The sequence below is a fragment of the Lissotriton helveticus genome, chromosome 5_1 (assembly GCF_964261635.1).
Source record: "Lissotriton helveticus chromosome 5_1, aLisHel1.1, whole genome shotgun sequence".
NCBI classification, from domain to species: domain Eukaryota; kingdom Metazoa; phylum Chordata; class Amphibia; order Caudata; family Salamandridae; genus Lissotriton; species Lissotriton helveticus.
In genome coordinates this window covers 941,612,653-941,631,302 of record NC_136065.1, presented here as the reverse complement: position 1 = coordinate 941,631,302, position 18,650 = coordinate 941,612,653, and the positions used below count along the sequence as shown (strand labels likewise).

At 43.0% G+C, this 18,650-nt stretch overlaps 1 protein-coding gene across 10 annotated transcripts in view; it reads left to right on the top strand.

Annotated features, from left to right (window-relative positions):
• BLNK (B cell linker) overlaps positions 1-18,650 on the top strand; it is an 849,614-nt gene that overhangs the window by 382,020 nt on the left and 448,944 nt on the right. For 3 of the 10 annotated variants that reach the window (XM_078643452.1, XM_078643450.1, XM_078643449.1), the window contains exon 1: positions 583-878. The exons of 6 other annotated variants lie outside the window; for them this stretch is intronic. In XM_078643452.1, the coding sequence (XP_078499578.1) occupies positions 832-878 (47 nt within the window). In that variant the 5' untranslated portion in view covers positions 583-831. Of the gene's footprint in view, positions 1-480; positions 879-18,650 lie in introns of those variants that run through there. One more of the 10 variants, XM_078643451.1, reaches the window with a different exon arrangement.

Sequence of the window (18,650 nt, the reverse complement as noted above, 5' to 3'; positions counted from 1 at the left end):
TTAGAGCCAAAGCCTCACTTACAGTTGTCTGGAACAAGGTAGAATTTGATTAACTTTGGCAATGGGGGAACAAAATACTGGTTAATCGAAGGAGCATTGCTATATTGCGCCTTTTTTTGCGCCTTTTTAACTTAGAACTCTGGACTATAAAGACTTTTAGGATGATGATTATGATGAATTTAGAACTTTGATGTAGCAATTGACATGTAACTTTTGAAGTGGCATACTGCGTAGAATTCCAAAGAACAATATAAAATATTTTCAATTAAAAAGAAAAAATATACATTTAAAATAATGTGCTATAACTGTGTTGTGCATTTCCTCGTTTTAACTGCACGCACGAAAATAAAAGATGATTAACAGCTTCGCCCGGTTGCTCTGCCCTCCTGTCAGGCACAGTGCGTTACTGCTGAATTTCGAACAGAAACTTGTAGCACAAGAAACAGTAACAGGAAATACTGCCATAATTCCTTGAGACGCATCCCATTACCGTGGACCAATAGAAAAGGCCGCCTTCGCCGGCTCATTTGCACATGCCCTGGCATAGGTTCCAGCTGATGAAAGGCACAATCAATCCGTAAGGGGGACTAGGCGTGTTGGTGACGTCACGTGCCAAGGAAGAAACATGAAACCCGAACTTGTGCTCCAACAAGTTTCAGTTCTCATGATTGGAGAGCGTCTGCTCGCACGCTGCAAACCTGCGCGCGGAGAAGTCGTGACACGTGCCAGCTTGGCTGATTAAACCAGGTGACCCTGCCAGCCTCGCGCGCACGGAGAGGGAGCCACCTATGGTCATCTTCTGGGGGTCTTGGAATCCTTGCTGCAACGAAAATGGAAAAAGTGAACAGAATTACGGAGCCAGTACGCAACACTTTCGGGTGAGACATTTACTTTCTCCTTACTATAGTTTGCTTACAATTGGGAGTTCGTCCTCCGCTAAACGTCTTGTCCATTGGTTCCGTTCCCGTGTGCTTATAAAAAGAACCCAGCAATATAACCAGCCACGTAATTAACCAGCCCTCAGCAATTAGTTTAAAAGTACAACGCAAGGAAACGGCACCTGCTCGCGGTCCGCCTCTCCCAGGGAGCAGGAACGGACCCGTATTGACAGAGGTAGATAAAGCAGGGGAACTTCCTGGTTGCTAATAGGCGTCTCTGTTACGCTCAAATGCCCGACAAGTAAAAGGCATTTAGAAAAGTTATCAGGAAAACGTTTTTAAAACACAAATGCCATCTAAACATGGTGATTAGGAGACAGGATACGGTGGATCAGACGAATTCAGGTTTATTAGTTTCCTAAGAGAAATAACTTTAGTGAAAAGTTTGCCTCTTTGTATTGTGACGTTTTTCAAAGTGACACTCGGCGTTATTTACATTAAGTCTTCGGACCGGTGCGTAACACGTGTTTTTTTTGGGTCAGACAGGGAGAGCCGGTGTTCAATGTTGAGAGTTTTTGGGTGGCTTTCTCCAGTAAAGTCACACGAACGGGGAGAGATGTAAAATGTGGTCTGTATCTACAGCAAAGGGACGGACAATTCACTTTATAACACCATGCGAGACATATTTATTTATTTATTCCGGGTTTTTGCACAGTGTGAAACTAATAATCCTAAACTAGGTTAGTACGTTTAATAGAGGAAAAAATAAGCGTGTCACGGTGGTCATATTAATGTAAATTTTAATGAGTTTCGTCCATGTAGGTACATCAGAAGAATGCAAGACAAGAACATATCACTTAAAGCGTTATATCTATTGAAGTTTGGTAGCTCTTCTGAAGGGTTTACAAAGTACGGTTATTACATCCATACTGTCAAGGGCCTATACAGTGAAGAATGCAATAGTGTCACTGAGGAAGCGTCAACTGTTTCGCAAGTTGGTGATTGCTCAGTCAGCTCCTGAAGGAAGTGAAAGAAATATCCTTCTTGAAATTTAAGGGAATGCTCTTCCGGATCTTCGGAGGGAACGTGTTAAAGTAGAGGTTTTGTTGCAGCCAAGTGTTTGCAGGTGGATATTGCTAGTGCTGCTGGCATGTCTTCACCCACCCGCGAATTTCAGTTTCCTTTTCCGAGAGTGGAAGGTGTTAATATGATGCAGGAGGGCCTGAAAGTGCAGTGTGTTTGGAGAGGGAGACATTTGAGTTGATGAAGCTCTGGCCTTGGGACACAGTCGTTTTCTGGGGACACTCCCAGAGGGCAGTGGGAATAGAACTTCTGTATTGTTGTCCTGAGATTACCATTGCCATATGACTTGATCTAGATCTTCTTTGAAGATACATCTCTTTAGTGACTGTATCTGAAAAAAACACGGGAAAGGGTATTTTCAAGTAATGGAGAGCCATAAAAATCACTATGAATAACTACAAACAAAAATGAACAAATAAGTGAGGTGGGTGCCTGCCTTGAACTAGCAACATATCTTGCAAGCGAATTTGTTAATATCTGGAGTTCTGGAAGACTCGTTTTTTAAGGTCTGATGTTTAGAACTAGTGTGAAGTAGCATTTTTGTTCAAGTAAGTCCTACCCATTAAAATTGTTATCTGTATTTGAAGCCAGTTGTCAAGACATCCCTCGTGTGTTGTATCCGGTGAAGCTCTGCAGTGATATAGGCACAAAATGTACACGTATGTCCTGTTAACAGTTAAATGCCACCATAAAATGAGACTTTAGCTGACCAAAAAGAGAGGTAGTACATATAAAAGTGATAATTTATTTATACGTAGCTAGTAAGTGAGCTTCAATGATAAATATAAGTGCAGTTTATACATGTAAATGTGTGATAAGTGTGAGTAGTGTATGCACACCTAATTTCCGATAAGTATTAGAAAAGTAGACATGTACAGGGAAGTGTCACGGAATTGGTCAAAGTCAGCTGATGCACATTTATTTACTAGATACAAAGAAGCTAAGTATAGGAAAGCACATGATGTGTCTGTGCCGGCATCATCAAATATACCCAAAAAAGAACCGTGGGAGTGGGGTGGAGGAAGTGCAAAAACAATCCAGTATTTACACCATGTTGGTACAAAAGAATGCTCCGTATGACAAAAATAATATTTTGACAGTAAAAATTTGCTAAGGAAAAAATTCAGTTTCTTGCTGCTTACCTTAGCCACATATAGTATGAAAAATGTCTGTACATCCCCAATCAAAACTAATGTAAAACATATATATGTGGGTGGGTGTTTTGTGTGTAGTAGAATATTCATACACTATACCTCACTTACATGGGCATGTATGTGAATTAGGAAAAATCATAAACTATGCACCTGTTCAGTGTAACTTGCCCATTGTCATATTAACACACCTTTTGACCGAACCTCAGTGAATCGGCCTCTAGGGTTCTGGAGGTAAAGTGTCAGGGGTGTAATGTAAGCCCCTGCAGCCCATGGACGTCATTTAGAGGTCGCAGCTGCGACCCTTGCAACCACTGGCACAGCATTTGCGATTCCTGGCCTCGGAGGTGGCAAATGCAGTCAGGAGAGGCTCCTCCGTTATGGCGGAGGAGCATCGCCCCACTGCTGGAACCAGCAGACACATGTAAAATAAAATGATAATAAAGCACTTAGTAAAACTGCTTTAATATAATTTTATTTTACTCCAGAGCCGCCGCCAATTCTTGAGGCCGGGGCCATCCGGAGCAGAAGGACTGGTGGGCTCAGGGCACTGCCAGTGTGCATGCAGGTTTGGCCGGCTGTTTTAGGATGGCCAAACAAACATGCGCACTTGGATATCGCCAGGCTATTGCTTGGAGATATCGGCAGGCTCATGAGCACAGGCTCCCAGTCCCTGCTGGAGCGTGGAACCAGCCAGCTCCACCCAATCCCTACGCTTCTCTCATACTGGGTAATACCAGCTTGAGAGTAATGCCTGGATTGGTGCAGGGGACTCTGTGAGCCTCTGTGAGCATTATCTATAGAGGCTGCGAGGCGGCGGACGTCAGGCTGCAGGTACGTTTTTATTTTTTTATGCTCCCACCCCCACGCTCCCCCACCAATTTCCGCAGCTTGCGGCAGCCACTGAACACAGTGCCAGAAATACAGGGGCAGCTCATCCTGACATTGGTTGGGGCTGGCATCTCCTTGTTTTTGTCAATTTTTGTTGCACTAATAGTGAATAATAACATATTATTCACAAAAGTGTAATAAAAATGGTGTACAGCTAGCTGGAATTTGACCCTCCGTAGTAGTTGATGTAAATGAAAAAGTCTCTTAGATGTATTTTGTGTGCATGCGTGCAGGTGACATTATGTTAATGTGAGAGGGTGCGTGTATGTCTGATTTTGTGTGCATGTGTAACCATGTGAGTGTGAGCGAATGTAAAGCTCAATTGGCAGGTGATGTCACTTCCGCTACCCCAGGATTTTTGGTGAATTGCCTTTCATGCTGGAGCCTAGTCAAGGCAAGGAGGGATTTTCAACCTTCAGTGGCCTCTATCAGCCTAAAGCCTATGACTATCTGTGAGGTATGTAAGTATCAGATGCCCCTCTCCACATTCTGCATGGCCCACCATTTTGATTTACGCCTGCTGTCACCACACAAAAGAAACATCGCCTGACAATGAGAGCTAAAACTGCAAGACTGTGAGCAACTTCCTTCAGACCACACATTGTGGGAGGTTCAGACCACACATTGTGGGAGGCAGGGCACGAGGATGAACCACAGTTGTAAGGCTAGAAGAAATTAGAGCAACCCTGCCCTATCCAGAGCGGAGGCAACATGCCCAGACGTCAGCGAGCAGTCACGGCAGAGCGAGTGCAGATTACTCATGGACTGTATAACCCAGAATTAAAAGGGGAGCTTGGCTGTGGGTGTTGTTCACTGTAGTTTTCGTTCGTCATTCCCGGTAGAGCTGAATAAAGTGCAGCGTGTTGCAGAAAGGAGCCTGTGATGAGGTATTACTGCAAATTATAGATTTGATGCCCTTCCGCAGGAGCAGTAATAGTGGCATTCCAGATATACATCCTGGTACATAAATGTCAGTGCCAAGTGACTCCTTCAACCTAGCAATGCAGAGGATCCCTTTAAAGATGATACTTAGTTTTTATTAGTTGTTGCTCACGCCTTTAGAGTAACACGAATAACGTTATATATAGGCCAGGGTGAAATGCCCTTTACTCCTGCGCAATCTCACATAATCTTGCATATTTCATGCTGCGCTTATTATATAAAAAATTATGCCATTATATTATGTGGTATACTTTTAGTATGAAATCACAGGAACAACGCAAATGACCAGAAAGCAAGTGGCTGTTGCTCTCAGCACTTGTATTTTTTACGCTTTTTTTGGTTTGAAATGCATCCTCGCCTGCCAATATGGACTCAAGGATGCATTTCATGCTAAACTATATTGCTAAATGTCAGTTTTGTATTTTGCATAATCATTGTTGTAGAATTTCGCATAATTACTCAAAAGCAAATTATGTGAATTTCGCACACCTCTAGATATATAGAGGCAGATCCCTCAGAGTTGCAGAATTGGAGTCAGCACTCTCCAACTGCTGTTCTTAACAGCATTTAAGTATCCCAAATACTGTTATCTTGTGTATTCATCATGGAATTAAATAAGCTCACATTCTGGAGTTCTGCTTCAATTTAGTTTCTTTTTGTTCTTTTAATTTCTTTTAGAAGAGATCGAATCTAGTTTTAACATAGGAAGGAGGATTCACTAACGTGTTAGTACACGTTAGATATGGGGACAATGTATCCATTTAGCTTCTTTGGGTATTGCATATGTTTACTTTATTCAGTTGAGACATCTTTCACTCAGTTTAATATCTACCCTTTAAGCTTTAAGGCTCTACCTTTCCTTTGTATCAATTTCACATGAATTATAGTCTTTCACTTATACTGGTTTGTTGTTAGCCTCAGAATAAAGATGCAGTCTGAAAACACAATTTTTTTATTTGTGAAGCCTTAACATGTAGAGTAGTGGTGACAGTGGCGGCTTGCAGAGGGAGTGCTGAGGGGAGGTGAGGCGGTGAAGGGGCCAGGTGGGGGGGGGGTAGTGGAGTCAGACATACGACAGCCAGGAGTAAAGTAAGTAAATAAATAAATAAAACTAGTTACCTTGCGCTCGCTGCATCGCCGAGTTGGCGATGCAGTGAACTTAAGGTAAATAGTTTTATTTATTTACTTACTTTACTCCTGGCCATCATACGTCAGACTCCTCTACCCCCCACCCTTCCCCTCCCCGCACCGCCCCACTGACCCGCAGCACTCCCTCTGTGAGCCGCCACTGGGTGGATACCTATAAATGATTCTGTTATGTGCTTCACTTTTGAGTCAGTTCTTTCACCCCCTGCCAGCCCCTGTGTAGTTCTGCCAGCTGGGAGACTCCTTTCACTCCTTGGCATTCCCTGCCTACAAAAGGTAGAGTTAGATGCCAGTAGTAGTTTGAATGCATTTGAATTGTTTGCAGAAAATTATTGGCACACAGTAAATGACAGAAAAAAAGAATAATGGTCAACTGTAATCTTGGAACATGCCTAAGAGACACCACGAAGTAGTGTGCACGGTATAAATGTAGTCAGTCTGTCACTCTAATATAAGGGTGCTCGCAAACCTTTTCTCAGGGGCCAAGTAGTTCGATTAGTGGTGTAACCGAGGGCTACACTAATGCCAACAGAGTGGTGGTAGTGGGCACTAGGTGCAAGGGGCGTGTAGAGGAAGCGAATCATGTACAGCTAGTGCTGAATTGAATTGCACAATGTGGAACCAGAAAACCTGGGATCAATCCCAGGTTCCCCACTTTACCACCTTTTGTGATTCCAGGATATTGCTTTAGTTCACTTTCCCTCCGTTGTTTTCATTATCACATATAAGAGGACCTCAAAATACATTGACTCCAGGATGTGAGCTATGCAAAACTGCCTCCTGTGTTTGATTTAGTAAACTACAATGTTCATGTATAACAGCAAGCCAGCGCACCCAGAGGGTACACATAACAACTGACTTACATCTTCGTTTACCACTGGCATTGTTGTCAGGGTGGGGGGAAGAAACATTTCTGTATCTTAATTCATGTTTGAAAACTATCACTTTAAAATATAAATACTTCTCAATTCAGTGATCTCATCTGATTTACTAAGGTCAGTTCTGCATGTTAAACATTTAGAAGAGACTTTGAGTTCAGCGGTGCGGGACGTACACCCTAGTTACTTCCTTTCTTTCTCTGCAATTCACCTTTACATACATGCTTGCTTGTAGTGCAAGTCCAGTAACTAGCAGCCCAGAACTGCTGTTGACCAAGGGGCCGCAATAAAATGTCAGGAGGGCCTCCTGTGGCCCCCAGACCGTACGTTGAGTATCACTGGTCTATTACAAGGAACAGACACTTGATTACAGCTCGATACACAGCGCTCGAAGCGACCAGAAGGCCACATGCCAGTACACTACAAAACTGCATAAATAAATACCAGTGTAGTAATATATTAATGTGAATGCACCTCACTGTTATGGTCACTGAAAATGCTATATTGACAGCAAACAAAGTTTTTCATTCTTACAAGGAGTAAGCACAGCGAGGGTTCCCATAATGCACCTCACCTTTTCTTAACGAAATATTAGATTTCAACGCAACGGCCTCAGGCTAACAATCGGCCTAATTGTGGTGCGCTAAAATGTTACAAGTGTAAAGTTAAATTTGAATGTGAATTTTAGCTCTTATATGGCATTTGCAGATAAAACAGGTTTTGAAAAAGGTGTAGACGGCATATGAAAATGTACATGGGTTGTTTTTAATGCTTATTTTATTTCTATGAAATTTAATTTAGTCACTAGGATTGTGTTTATAATTCTGTTACTCCGTGACTGTGTTTTCACTCTTGTGTGTTTTGCTACGATCTGGCTCTGTCCCTTCTGTCTGGAGATTAAAATAGCTCATGATAATTTGAAATGTTCCGGATTGCACCGATCACGAAGGCTTCCACCTGCCATATGTGTGCATTGTTCCTGCCACACACCTAAGGTCCAGTTAAGGAACAGCTTCTGATGCACACTGCTTCTTTCTGTTCATGTTTTTTATAGCCGTCTATTTCAAATTGATCAATAAACAGTGTTGAAGCCAATGGAAGGCTCTCACAGAAATATGATGGCAAATAGCAGTAGGAGTTCTGTACATGGGGCTGTATTTCTGGGCTCGGAGGGCCATTTGATCGTCATTTTAGTTTTGGGATGGGTTGGGCGGACTTTGATTTTTGTCTGAAGTGGCTAGGGCACCTCTGTTGGAGACGGGTTTTTCTTATCTGTCATGCTATCCCGAGCGTTTTCCTCGTGCTTTTTTTCTCCTTATTTATCTGCCTTCTCTTTTGTTGCAGGTCTCTTTCCTGCTCCCTCTTTCTCCTACTCTACAGGATTATGCTTTTCTTTCCTTCTTTCCTGTCAGTACTTTTTTCATTTAAATATTGAAAACGCTGAAAATGGTGAAGAGATCAAAAGCACTATTAGATCCTCAAAAATAACTTCGGTTCACAAACTGGGGAAAGAACTAATGGTAGTTCACCAGAATAACTATATGCACAACTCCATTTCTAAATCCCACCTTTGTACACCTTTGCAGCTTACTGTGGTTCGGTAGGATGAGCTACATATATGAACACTTTGAAGATGGGCCATGCCAGGTGTTAGTAATAGATTCAGTCCAGCTCAGATTCACTGCATTCAGTAGTATTTTATCATTAGTGTCTTGTATTTTACACACATGAAATAAGTCATATAAATAGGTACTGTTTCTGAATGCTAGCGCTGGACAGGGACTAGTGACATAAATGCAAATTAGTTTTAAGCCATGTGTGACACCATCTGCTAGTCCTGAGTTGTTAGTGAACTGCATGCTGCATTCTGGCACTTCTAACTTCACTATTAACTTTCTATGAATTATTTGGTCATATTGTGTGCTTGGTGTAGGAAATTGCCCTCTTTTGCGTGGTGTACCCCCTGATTTTTGCCTTGACTTTTTTTGCTGGCTGTATAACTTGCACTTTGCCCCCGCTAACCAGAGGTAAAGTGCCTGTGCTTTCAGTTTCAACATGATGAAGTAGGAATTCTCTTAAGTGGCATATTTATTTTACGGTTAAGCCTCTGCTATATGGTACAAAGTGCACCCAGGGCCAGTAAGTTACATGTCACAAGTAGAATACAGCACCCATAGTGCCATCTGCTACATTGACAGTGTAAACATGACTGCAGGTCTACCATCTGTAGCTTCACTGTGCAGTTTTAAACTACAAATTAAATCTGCCAAAACAATCCCTTTTGATACTCCTAATCTTTCCTTTTAAATATCAATAGGTCACCCCTAAGTAAGCCGTACTGCCCACAAGGCAGGTTGCATGGTATTTAAAAGTTGGACATGTAAAATGATAATGTTAAACATGTCCTTACAGTGAAAAGGCTCCAAAAGCTGTTTTCACTGTCACAGGGTTGACTATTCCCAAAGGAAAGCATTAGGGTACAATATTACATTTAATAATGTTATTGCTGGTTGGGAAGCAGCTAAAACATGAATTCTTGGACGTTTTGAAATATTTATTGCACACCAATTCACTAGTGAAGTCGGATTTGTAATAACTATTTTGGAAAAAGTACTTTTATAAAGTTACCTTTTCCCTGCCCTAGGCTGCTGGAAGATTCCAACTTGCATGAGCTCCAACTGTCACCTTGCAGCTGATTAGCACCCTTGATGGTGTGGGAACTGTTAGACTTGACTTTTTCAGCGGGTTTACCCCCATACGTTTTGCTTTTTGGCCTCCTGTTTTTGACCCTGTTTTTGTTGGTTTTAGGACTCTGGGCACACAACCACTGCTATTCAGTGCTAAAGTGCATATGCTCTCCAGGTAAATTATGTTATGGATTGGTGTTTCCATGATTGGCATATTTGATTTACTGGTAAGTCCCTAGTACAGTGCACTGTGTATGCCCAGGGTCTGTACATCAAATTCTGCTAGTGCCTGCAGCACTGATTGTGCCACCCTCATGAGCAGCCTGTAAATGTAACTCAGACCTGCCACTGCAGTGTCTGTGCGCAGTGTGGTACTGCCATGTCGACCCACTTGCCAGACCCTAATCTTCTCTTTTCTTACATGTAAGTCGCCCCTAAGGTAGGCCCAAGGTAGCCCCATGGGCAGGCTGCAGTGTATGTGAAAGGTAGGACATGTAGTGGTGTGTGTGGCATGGCCTGGTGGTGAATTACAGTGCATGTTGTTTTTCACTGTTGAAAGGCTGTATGTCCTATAGGATATAATGGAAGTTTATTTATAACTTCTTATAAATATAACTCCCCATTGGGACAAGATAGGGAAATGGAGTTTAGTATGCCTGCTCTCAGAATGTAAAAATGCATCTTTTAGTAAAGATGATTTTTATATTCTGTGTTCGAAAATACCACTTTTATGAAGTAGGTATTTTCTTGCTTAGCCATCCTGTGTGCCTCTGCTGGGTTTGTGTGGTGACTGTCTGGCTTTGGAGTGACAGGGGCTGAGGATGTGCATTCTTTCAGACGGCCACTGGGGGGGGGGGGGGTTGATGTGAGTCCTGCGTCTCCTGAATGAGTCAGGGCTGGGCTGAATAGATCAGGTCTGCATTTAGAGTGGTGGGCGGATATTTCCCTTGCACCTGAATAGGTCTTGCCTGCCTTGAACAATGCTGTTTCCACCACCTGCCGGAAAGCTGGGCCAGAAAGGACAGAACTGGTTTTGACTGTGCTGAGAGTCTTTTGCCACAAGAGAACAAAGAAACACATGGTATAAATATTGGGGCCCAGACCCCAGAACTTCAGATTACTGCTGAACTAAGGAACCTGTCAGGAAGAACAGCTAGAAAATCTGTCAGGAGAAACTGCCACTTTGCTGCATGTTCTGCTGTGTTGGCATACTGCTTGCTGCTTCTGTCTTGGGCAGGGAAAGCACTGGATTGTACTTTCATCATCCTGCTATTAGAGTTTTCTCCAAGGACTTAAAGTAGAGCTTGCCTTCTGTTGGAAGTCTCAGGGAGATAAAATACTTCAGAGAACTCTTTTGAGACCAAGTAGACTGCCGCGAAGAAGAGCCGGAGAAGCTGTAAGGAGGAACTACCACTCTGCTGTGGGCTTTGCTGTGTTGGCCTGCAGTGGCTGCTTCTTTCTTGGGCAGTGAAAGGACTGGCCTTTCTGCAACTTCTTTGTGTGAGTTTCTCCAAGGGCTTGATGTAGAGCTTGCCCCCTGTTCAAGAAGTCTCACCAACAGCAAAAACTTCAAGTTTATCTGCTACCAGCACTGGTGATGTGTCTTTTATGCTGATGACTCCGTGTCCTGAAGGCACTGCAGAGGGCACCGCTGCACCTGGCACAGCAACCCTGGTCTCACCGACGATGCCACCTGATGCTTCCACCGAGACGTTGCTTGCACCGCGACCTGTGGGTACCACATTCCACACCACCTTGCTTCACACCTCCGCCCTGGTATTGGCGACGACGATGCTCCCCGCCGACATCGATGCTGCTGCTTGCACCGTGGTTCAAGGGCACCGCTGGTAAGTTAAACGATGCACCGCCCTAATTTCACACCGCATCCTTGGCCTACCGATGCCGGCAACATCGACTCCAGTTTGTCAGCCTACGACAGCGCTTCCATAACAATGACGCCGCTGCATGCACCGTGACCTGCCAGCACCGTGACAAGCACTGCATCACTTCGCACTGCAGCCCCGGTCTCACCAACGCCACTGGGCGATCGTTACCGAGGCGCTGCCTGCAATGTGACCTGAGAGCACCGCACTTTGCACCGCAGCCCCGATGCTTGCCGACGCCGGTGCTCCTAACTTCAACTGCGAGGAGTTCAATCTGCAATGCGTGTGATTTCAAGGGCCTGACGACTCCTGCACCGGCCTCTGGAATCAACGCCTGCGGACACTGGCTCTTCGGACCTCAACGAGAGGTCTCCGACGCCCAACATTTCTAACAGGTACTGTTTTGCAGGTCTTTTCAACACCATTGCAGGCCCGTGTCCCCATGGTCAGCCAGAACTGTTTGGATATATTGTTCACAACGCCGTGATAACCCCGGACAGAGCTATCGACGTCAAGGAACTGTATTTTAAGTCTATATTTGATTATTGAAAATTCTGACATCTGTATGGTGGATTTTCATCGTTTTTGGTCTTGTTTGCACAGATAAAATATTGGTTATTTTTCTAAAACTGTTGTGGTGTCTTTTTGTATTGTTTTCACTGTATTACTGTTGGTTATGTGCAAATGCTTTACACACTGCCTCTGAGATAAGCCTGACTGCTCATGCCGAGCTACCAAGGGGTTGAGCAGGGGTTATTTTAGGAGTGTAACTCCCTTGTCCTGACTAGGAAGAAGGGTCCCTACTTGGACAAAAGTACCTACCTCTGCCATCTAGAGACCCCTATTTCTAACAGGAACTCACTCCCAGAGCATGGACAAAAGGCAGGGGTGTGGAATTTATTAAAATATCTACTTGTCCATGGGGCAGGTTGCTTCATAAATCTACTTGTACTGTAACAAAATCCACTTGTCCCCTTGGTGCCATGTTGTGCGGCGACAAATTATGGCAGCAATCTCATTATAAAAGAGCTCTTATATAGCCTCTCTGATTATGCCAGGGCCCATACCATAGTAGTGTTTGAATACTAGTAATCCCTTTATGTTGCTACGTTTCCGCAGATCTACATACTGGAACTGAAGGTAGTGGTAAGCAATAGTTCTAGGGGTGGAATGTCCTTTTGAGTCTGTGCAAACCTACTAACTTGCATGTTTTAAGGGTTTTCAACAACTCTTCTCTAATCTTTTGCAATACTGAGAAATGTTGGAAATTTCCTCCTGACAATGGCAGACGTAAACCTTCATCCAGACTTGGGAAAAAAGGGGTTGGAGGGAAAATAAACTTGCAAACACTCAGGTTTTCACATGAGCAAATCTACACATGCATATTTAATCATACTAAAATGCAGCTCACAAATATTTTCTAGGAGTACTATTTCTTGCCCTACTGCTGTAAATTCTTGTGAATTCACAAAAGCCATATAGCTGCCCTTAATGCAAGGACATAAAACAAGGGTGCACTTTTGAGACTTTCTTTAATAATTGGACCCCTAATTTGGTCTGGTGTTAACCATGACCTTTAGTGTTTATTATAGTTCTCTCTCTGTATCGGCTGGCTTCACGTGAGTGACAGCATTCTGCTCTTTCATAAGGAGCATATCGGCACACAAAGTAGTTTTGTTCAGTGCCAGTAACTAACGTGGAAGTGTGTGCTTTTTTTAGACCAAAAACAATTTTTGCTTTTGCCAATGTTTGTTATAATGGTGAGGGTCCGGCAGCTCTCACATCAATAAGGTTTTACAAAAACCATGCCACAAGTCACGCATTGCCAAAGCTAAAAAGCTGACCACCATTTCAGACCTACTGGCTTTGCCAATGCTTGTTTATTTTTATGTTCCCAAAATCTTATTGAAACTGGTTACACTGATTTTCTAATATTAATATTTTGGGGAAATACTAGCATGCATCAACACATTTTACTAAATGATGCTGCAAAGAAATGGTACCTGAAATTTTACAGTAGTTTTAGCAAAAAAAATGTTTTTCTACTTTCATTTTTTAGGGACATTTTATATTGAAAGCAAAGAATCATTAATCTTGCTTTCAAGTTTCTGCAAATATTTGCATCTAATCAGAGAGCATTCTGTGAGCATTATACATAGCCTTTTATTGCTAAACTTTGAAACCATGTGCCCACATTTTTATGCTGGAACCACTGTCAGTAGTGCAGTCAGAACTTACATTTATTGAGAGCGCTCAGCCTAATAATAAAGGCTCTCAATTAATGAACCATAAATACAAATTTGAACAGCATTAACATATGCACACAAATATTAACTTAACTGCAGGCAGTGCCCTTCCCTGACCCTTAATGTGATACTGCAAACTGGCAGCCAAAGGGTCTGTGCTTCAGGGGGTTGGGCCTGCTTGTCCTAAGGCCAAAATGCACATTAAAACGTGTTGCCCTTGACCCCAAACAATAGGTCCTGGCCGTCGGGCTATAGGAATTCCACATCCCTGAAAAGGAGATGGTTGTGGGGTGGTGTTGTTTTTTCTTTGACAGGATGGCCTGTGTGCCGAGTCTAGGAATTTGGATAACTTCAAAGATGACTACTCTGTCACAGGCAGATGCAGCTAACATCTTTTTCAGAATACCAGATCCTTTTCAGTGGGACCTTGCAACATTGATTTCTGGCCTCATGGAAGCTTGTTCAGCTACAGCTTGCAGCATTGTCCCACTGGAAGAACCTGAGGTCCCAAAAAGTGCCCAAGTCTAAAGGTAGAAATCTTCACCAGCTGAAGGTGTGAAAAATATCTGGTCAGCAAGAGATCATCTCAGGATGTACAATTCAAATCTCTAATGCTCTGAGCTTTCCTGTCAAAAGTTAACTTCTTCATAGAGATATCAACCAGCAGCTATTGATGATGTGGCACCCTCTTGGGCTCAGCCTGATGTTGGCCCAGCTGAGGAGTTTTAACTTCCATTTCAGAGACTAAGTCCTAAGGTAAAACTTCTGACTGGATTGAACCTGGTTTCTGTATCCGACCCGCACTCCATCGCAGTCAGCCTTAGCTTGATCCTAGGTACCGATCAAGTCCACCTGGATGACTAAACTTTAAAAATTCATAACTCTGGTTTCCCTTATGTTATATTTGTTGTTTTGATATAATTTATTTATTAGAATATTCTCTATTTTCCGTGTGTGGGTGATTGTGTACATACAAGCTTTGTAGGTAGAGCTGGAGGCATGTGACATATAATCCATTAGTGCTAATCCATGCAATTCACACTTTTAGTGGACCACACTTTGTGTGCCTTATGGTTGAGGGTCATATGGGATATTTATTCATACTATTGAGAATATTTACACCATGCAGAATGTAATCCTTATCTGTCGAGAGTAAAGGAGACGTCCAGAGTTTCACGTCCTTTAGGGCAAGTATATCAAATGTACACACAGCAGCTCTAAGTTCTAACACATACTTGTTAGACCTGTCAGCCTTAGGGTGGTCTTCCCCCAAACTTTTTCCTTCACTCTCCTATTTTACTGAATTAGTTTTTGTTGGCCTGAGGACTGTCAGGGTACATTGTAATTAAAAGGTTAGACAGGCACTCTTACGTTTTACATATCTTGGTAGTGAAAAAAACTCTACATTTGTTTTTTCACTTCTTTAAGGCCTACCTCTCCCTTAGGGTAACATTGGGTTGTCTTATTACATTACAGTGCTTACGTCTGATTGGGAGCAAGTAGGACTTTCATGTTTGGTGTCTGAGAAATTGTCATTTAAAATCTTATTTAATGGTAAAGTCAGATTGTAAGTTACAATTTTGAAAATGCCACTTTTATAGAGCTGTGTCTGTCACAAAGTGGAGTGATCCTGCTGTCGTGGTAGGGGGATGGGATCAAATAACGCGTTGGGAATACATGTACCCCATACCATGACTTCTGGTCTAATTTATACTCCGATACGCCAACTATTCATATCTGTGATTGTCATTAAGTATGAGCGCAAAATCCGTTCCGCTCGCAGATTTTGCGAATTTACGGTAAATTCGCGATCCGCGAACTCCCGTGAATTTACCGAGAATTCGCAAATCCGCGAGCGGCGGATCCGGGGGCAAAAGTTGAAGCCTTGTTTGTTGTAAATATTTTACGATGGCGCCGGCAAGCTGCCAGCGCCATCCTAAAATAGTTACTAAGTTAGCTTCAACAGGAAGCTCTAATAGATAAAATAAAGCAGGTGCTCGAGCACCTGCTTTATTTTATCTATTAGAGCTTCCTGTTGAAGCTAATTTAGTAACTATTTTAGGATGGCGCTGGCAGCTTGCCGGCGCCATCGTAATATAGTTACACCATGCCCTTCCTGTGACCAGGAGCTTCTGTCTCTTCATCTACTGCTTTGATCGGTCTCAGACCTTTTATACACACAAGAAGCATGTGCACTGATGCACTCGCATGGAAGCCCCGCCCACACACTCGCGGTGTGCACCGTCTTCCCGCCATTGACCCACTATGATGGACAGCTCACCCAAGGGACCCCTGCGCCCTTCTGGGCGATTGCATAGTAACACACACATGGTCGCTGGAACTAGTTGAAGCTCAAATTGAGTGACTCATTCATCAGCCCAAAAACAATCGTGCGCGTCATCGAGGCTGGGCAGGTGTGCCTTCTTCTTAAATCTACCGTCGAAAATCAGCTGTGATGCTGGATAGAGGCCTTTGTATCCTTGACTTTCACGAGCGCAATCCCTTTGATGTTCGTGTGACCAGGAGCTTATGTCTCTTCATCTACTGCTCTGATCGGTCTCAGACCTTTTATACACACAAGAGACATTGTGCACTCGCATGGAAGCCCCGCCCACACACTCGCGGTGTGCACCGTCTTCCCGCCATTGACCCACTAAGATGGACAGCTCACCCAAGGGACCCCTGCGCCCCTCGGGGCGATTGCATAGTAACACACACATGGTCGCTGGAACTAGTTGAAGCTCAAAATCAGTGACTCATTCATCAGGGCAAATCCGCAGATCCGCAAATCCGCCGATTATGCGGATCCACGATCCGCAAATCCGCAAAATCCGCGGATCGTGGATCCGCAAAATCCGCCCATGCTTAATTGTCATTCAAGACTTCTTATTCTTTTCTAGACTTTTGTTTAATCACTCGGCTCCCACACATCTATTTTTAATGTAGATCTATGCACCACCACTTTCCATGAGATAAAGAAAAGACATGGCATGTATAAAAGATGTTTTTCTCTCAATTCAGTGTTTGTACTTCAGTCACCACCCGTAATGCATTCAGTGTAGTGCAATAAACAAATAATACACATTTATAGGTATTGTTACATAAACATCACAGTAAACAAAATATATACACAACATACAACATTGTTACATGGTAACATTACATTGATAAGTGCACAACACATACAATCACAATTAGTGTTTGTTGAGAAAAAGTGTCCAACAATGTAATGCAATCAAGGTTACATGTTGCGATACAATGGGGACATATTGTAGCCCTCAGAAATACGGTTCAAGATGTACCAAGTGGTCCTTAATAGTCGGGGTCGGTCTAAAGGCATAGAGGTAATAATGCTCTCTTTGCCTTTTCATATATATAACTTCTCTCCTTATTAAGGAATGGCTGTCTCCTGACCAATTTAATGTGTCCACCATTGCTTTTTGACCTTCTAGTGGGGTATGGGGGTTGTTAGTGATGGTTTTCCTCAGGGCAGGAACTGTGCGTATGAGGGACACTGTGTGAAATAAAAAGCAACGGTAAGATAGTCATAGCAGTCTACTCAAATTACTTATGTTAAAAACATATTTACAAAAGCATATCTATTTAATGGTTGCCCAAACTGGTCTAGAGACACCTTTCTCTAGAACAATGCCACATAAAAGATAAATTCAAGGGAGTTACAGCATGAACATACCATTCAAAAGAGTGTCATATTGAGGGGCTCAATCTTCGGGGGTTGTAGTTTGGGTCTGGCGCAAATTCTCTTTGTGCTTGCACGCCTGAAGTGTCCAATGACTTGAATGACAAGGAAAAGGCTCAGTCTCAGCGAGCTTATCCAGCTCATTAAATCAGTGGTGCTGTAATAAGGTCAGTTTAGGAAGCATAAATGCTTGTTTTCAGAGAGGGGTTCCTTGTCCTTCCTAGGGCGTGGTTTCTTGTATAAGTTAAGCGCTGACTGGGCCCAATCCACTTTTTGTATCTCACTCATTCTCCATAGCGGTCGGCCAAATATTCTGACTTTTACCCAGACTTGTTTGGCAGGATGTCTGCGGTTGTCGCTTTGATCTTTTAGGTGCCAGTTTTTAGCTTAAATTAAGAAAATTCAGAACCCCGGCTCTACTGATTGGATGTTTGTCATTTTGGCTTCAAATAATTTATTAAAATGTACTCTATTTTCAGAAATTGATGCGGGGCTTTTCTTGTGTTCTGTTTTCACCTTATTACTGTTTGCGTCCTGCATAAATACTTTGCACATTGCCTCTAGGTGAAGCCTGACTGCTCTGTGTCAAGCTAACAGAGGGTAAAGCTCAGGTTAATTTAGTGACTTTATGATCAGGGTTAACACCCTACTAAACCAACAACCCAATTTCTGTCCAGGCTGATTTGCAAGTGCCCTAGGCTTATTGCTTTCTGCGGACAGGTATGTAAGTTTTGCCAGCCTGCCTGCCCAAGTGTCCTTGATGGGATGTCTATTGGAAATAGCCCCCTGCAGAACCAAAATTAAAATGAAAGAGAGAACAGCAATGTTATCTCTCATCATAGCTAAGCATATTCGAGGTAATTAAGCATCTGAGCCCATAAACCCCTTTCTGGTTATTTGAAGAAGAGATGTGGAAGATCTGACGATTATAGGAAAGAAGACAAGTTGGAGGTAGACCTGACTGACTGTAGACAGTTTGTGTAAGGCTTGCTGTATCCGTCTAGCCATGTGGTACTTGAATATGTAAAAAATAACATTGTTGTGAGGCTATAGATAACTGAGTGAATGCTCAGGTGAACAAGCTGGAAACGTCTGGGAACACGGCACCAATGAGACGTGCATTTTGCACTGTAATGGAAACCAAGTTGTCTTGGTGACATGATTC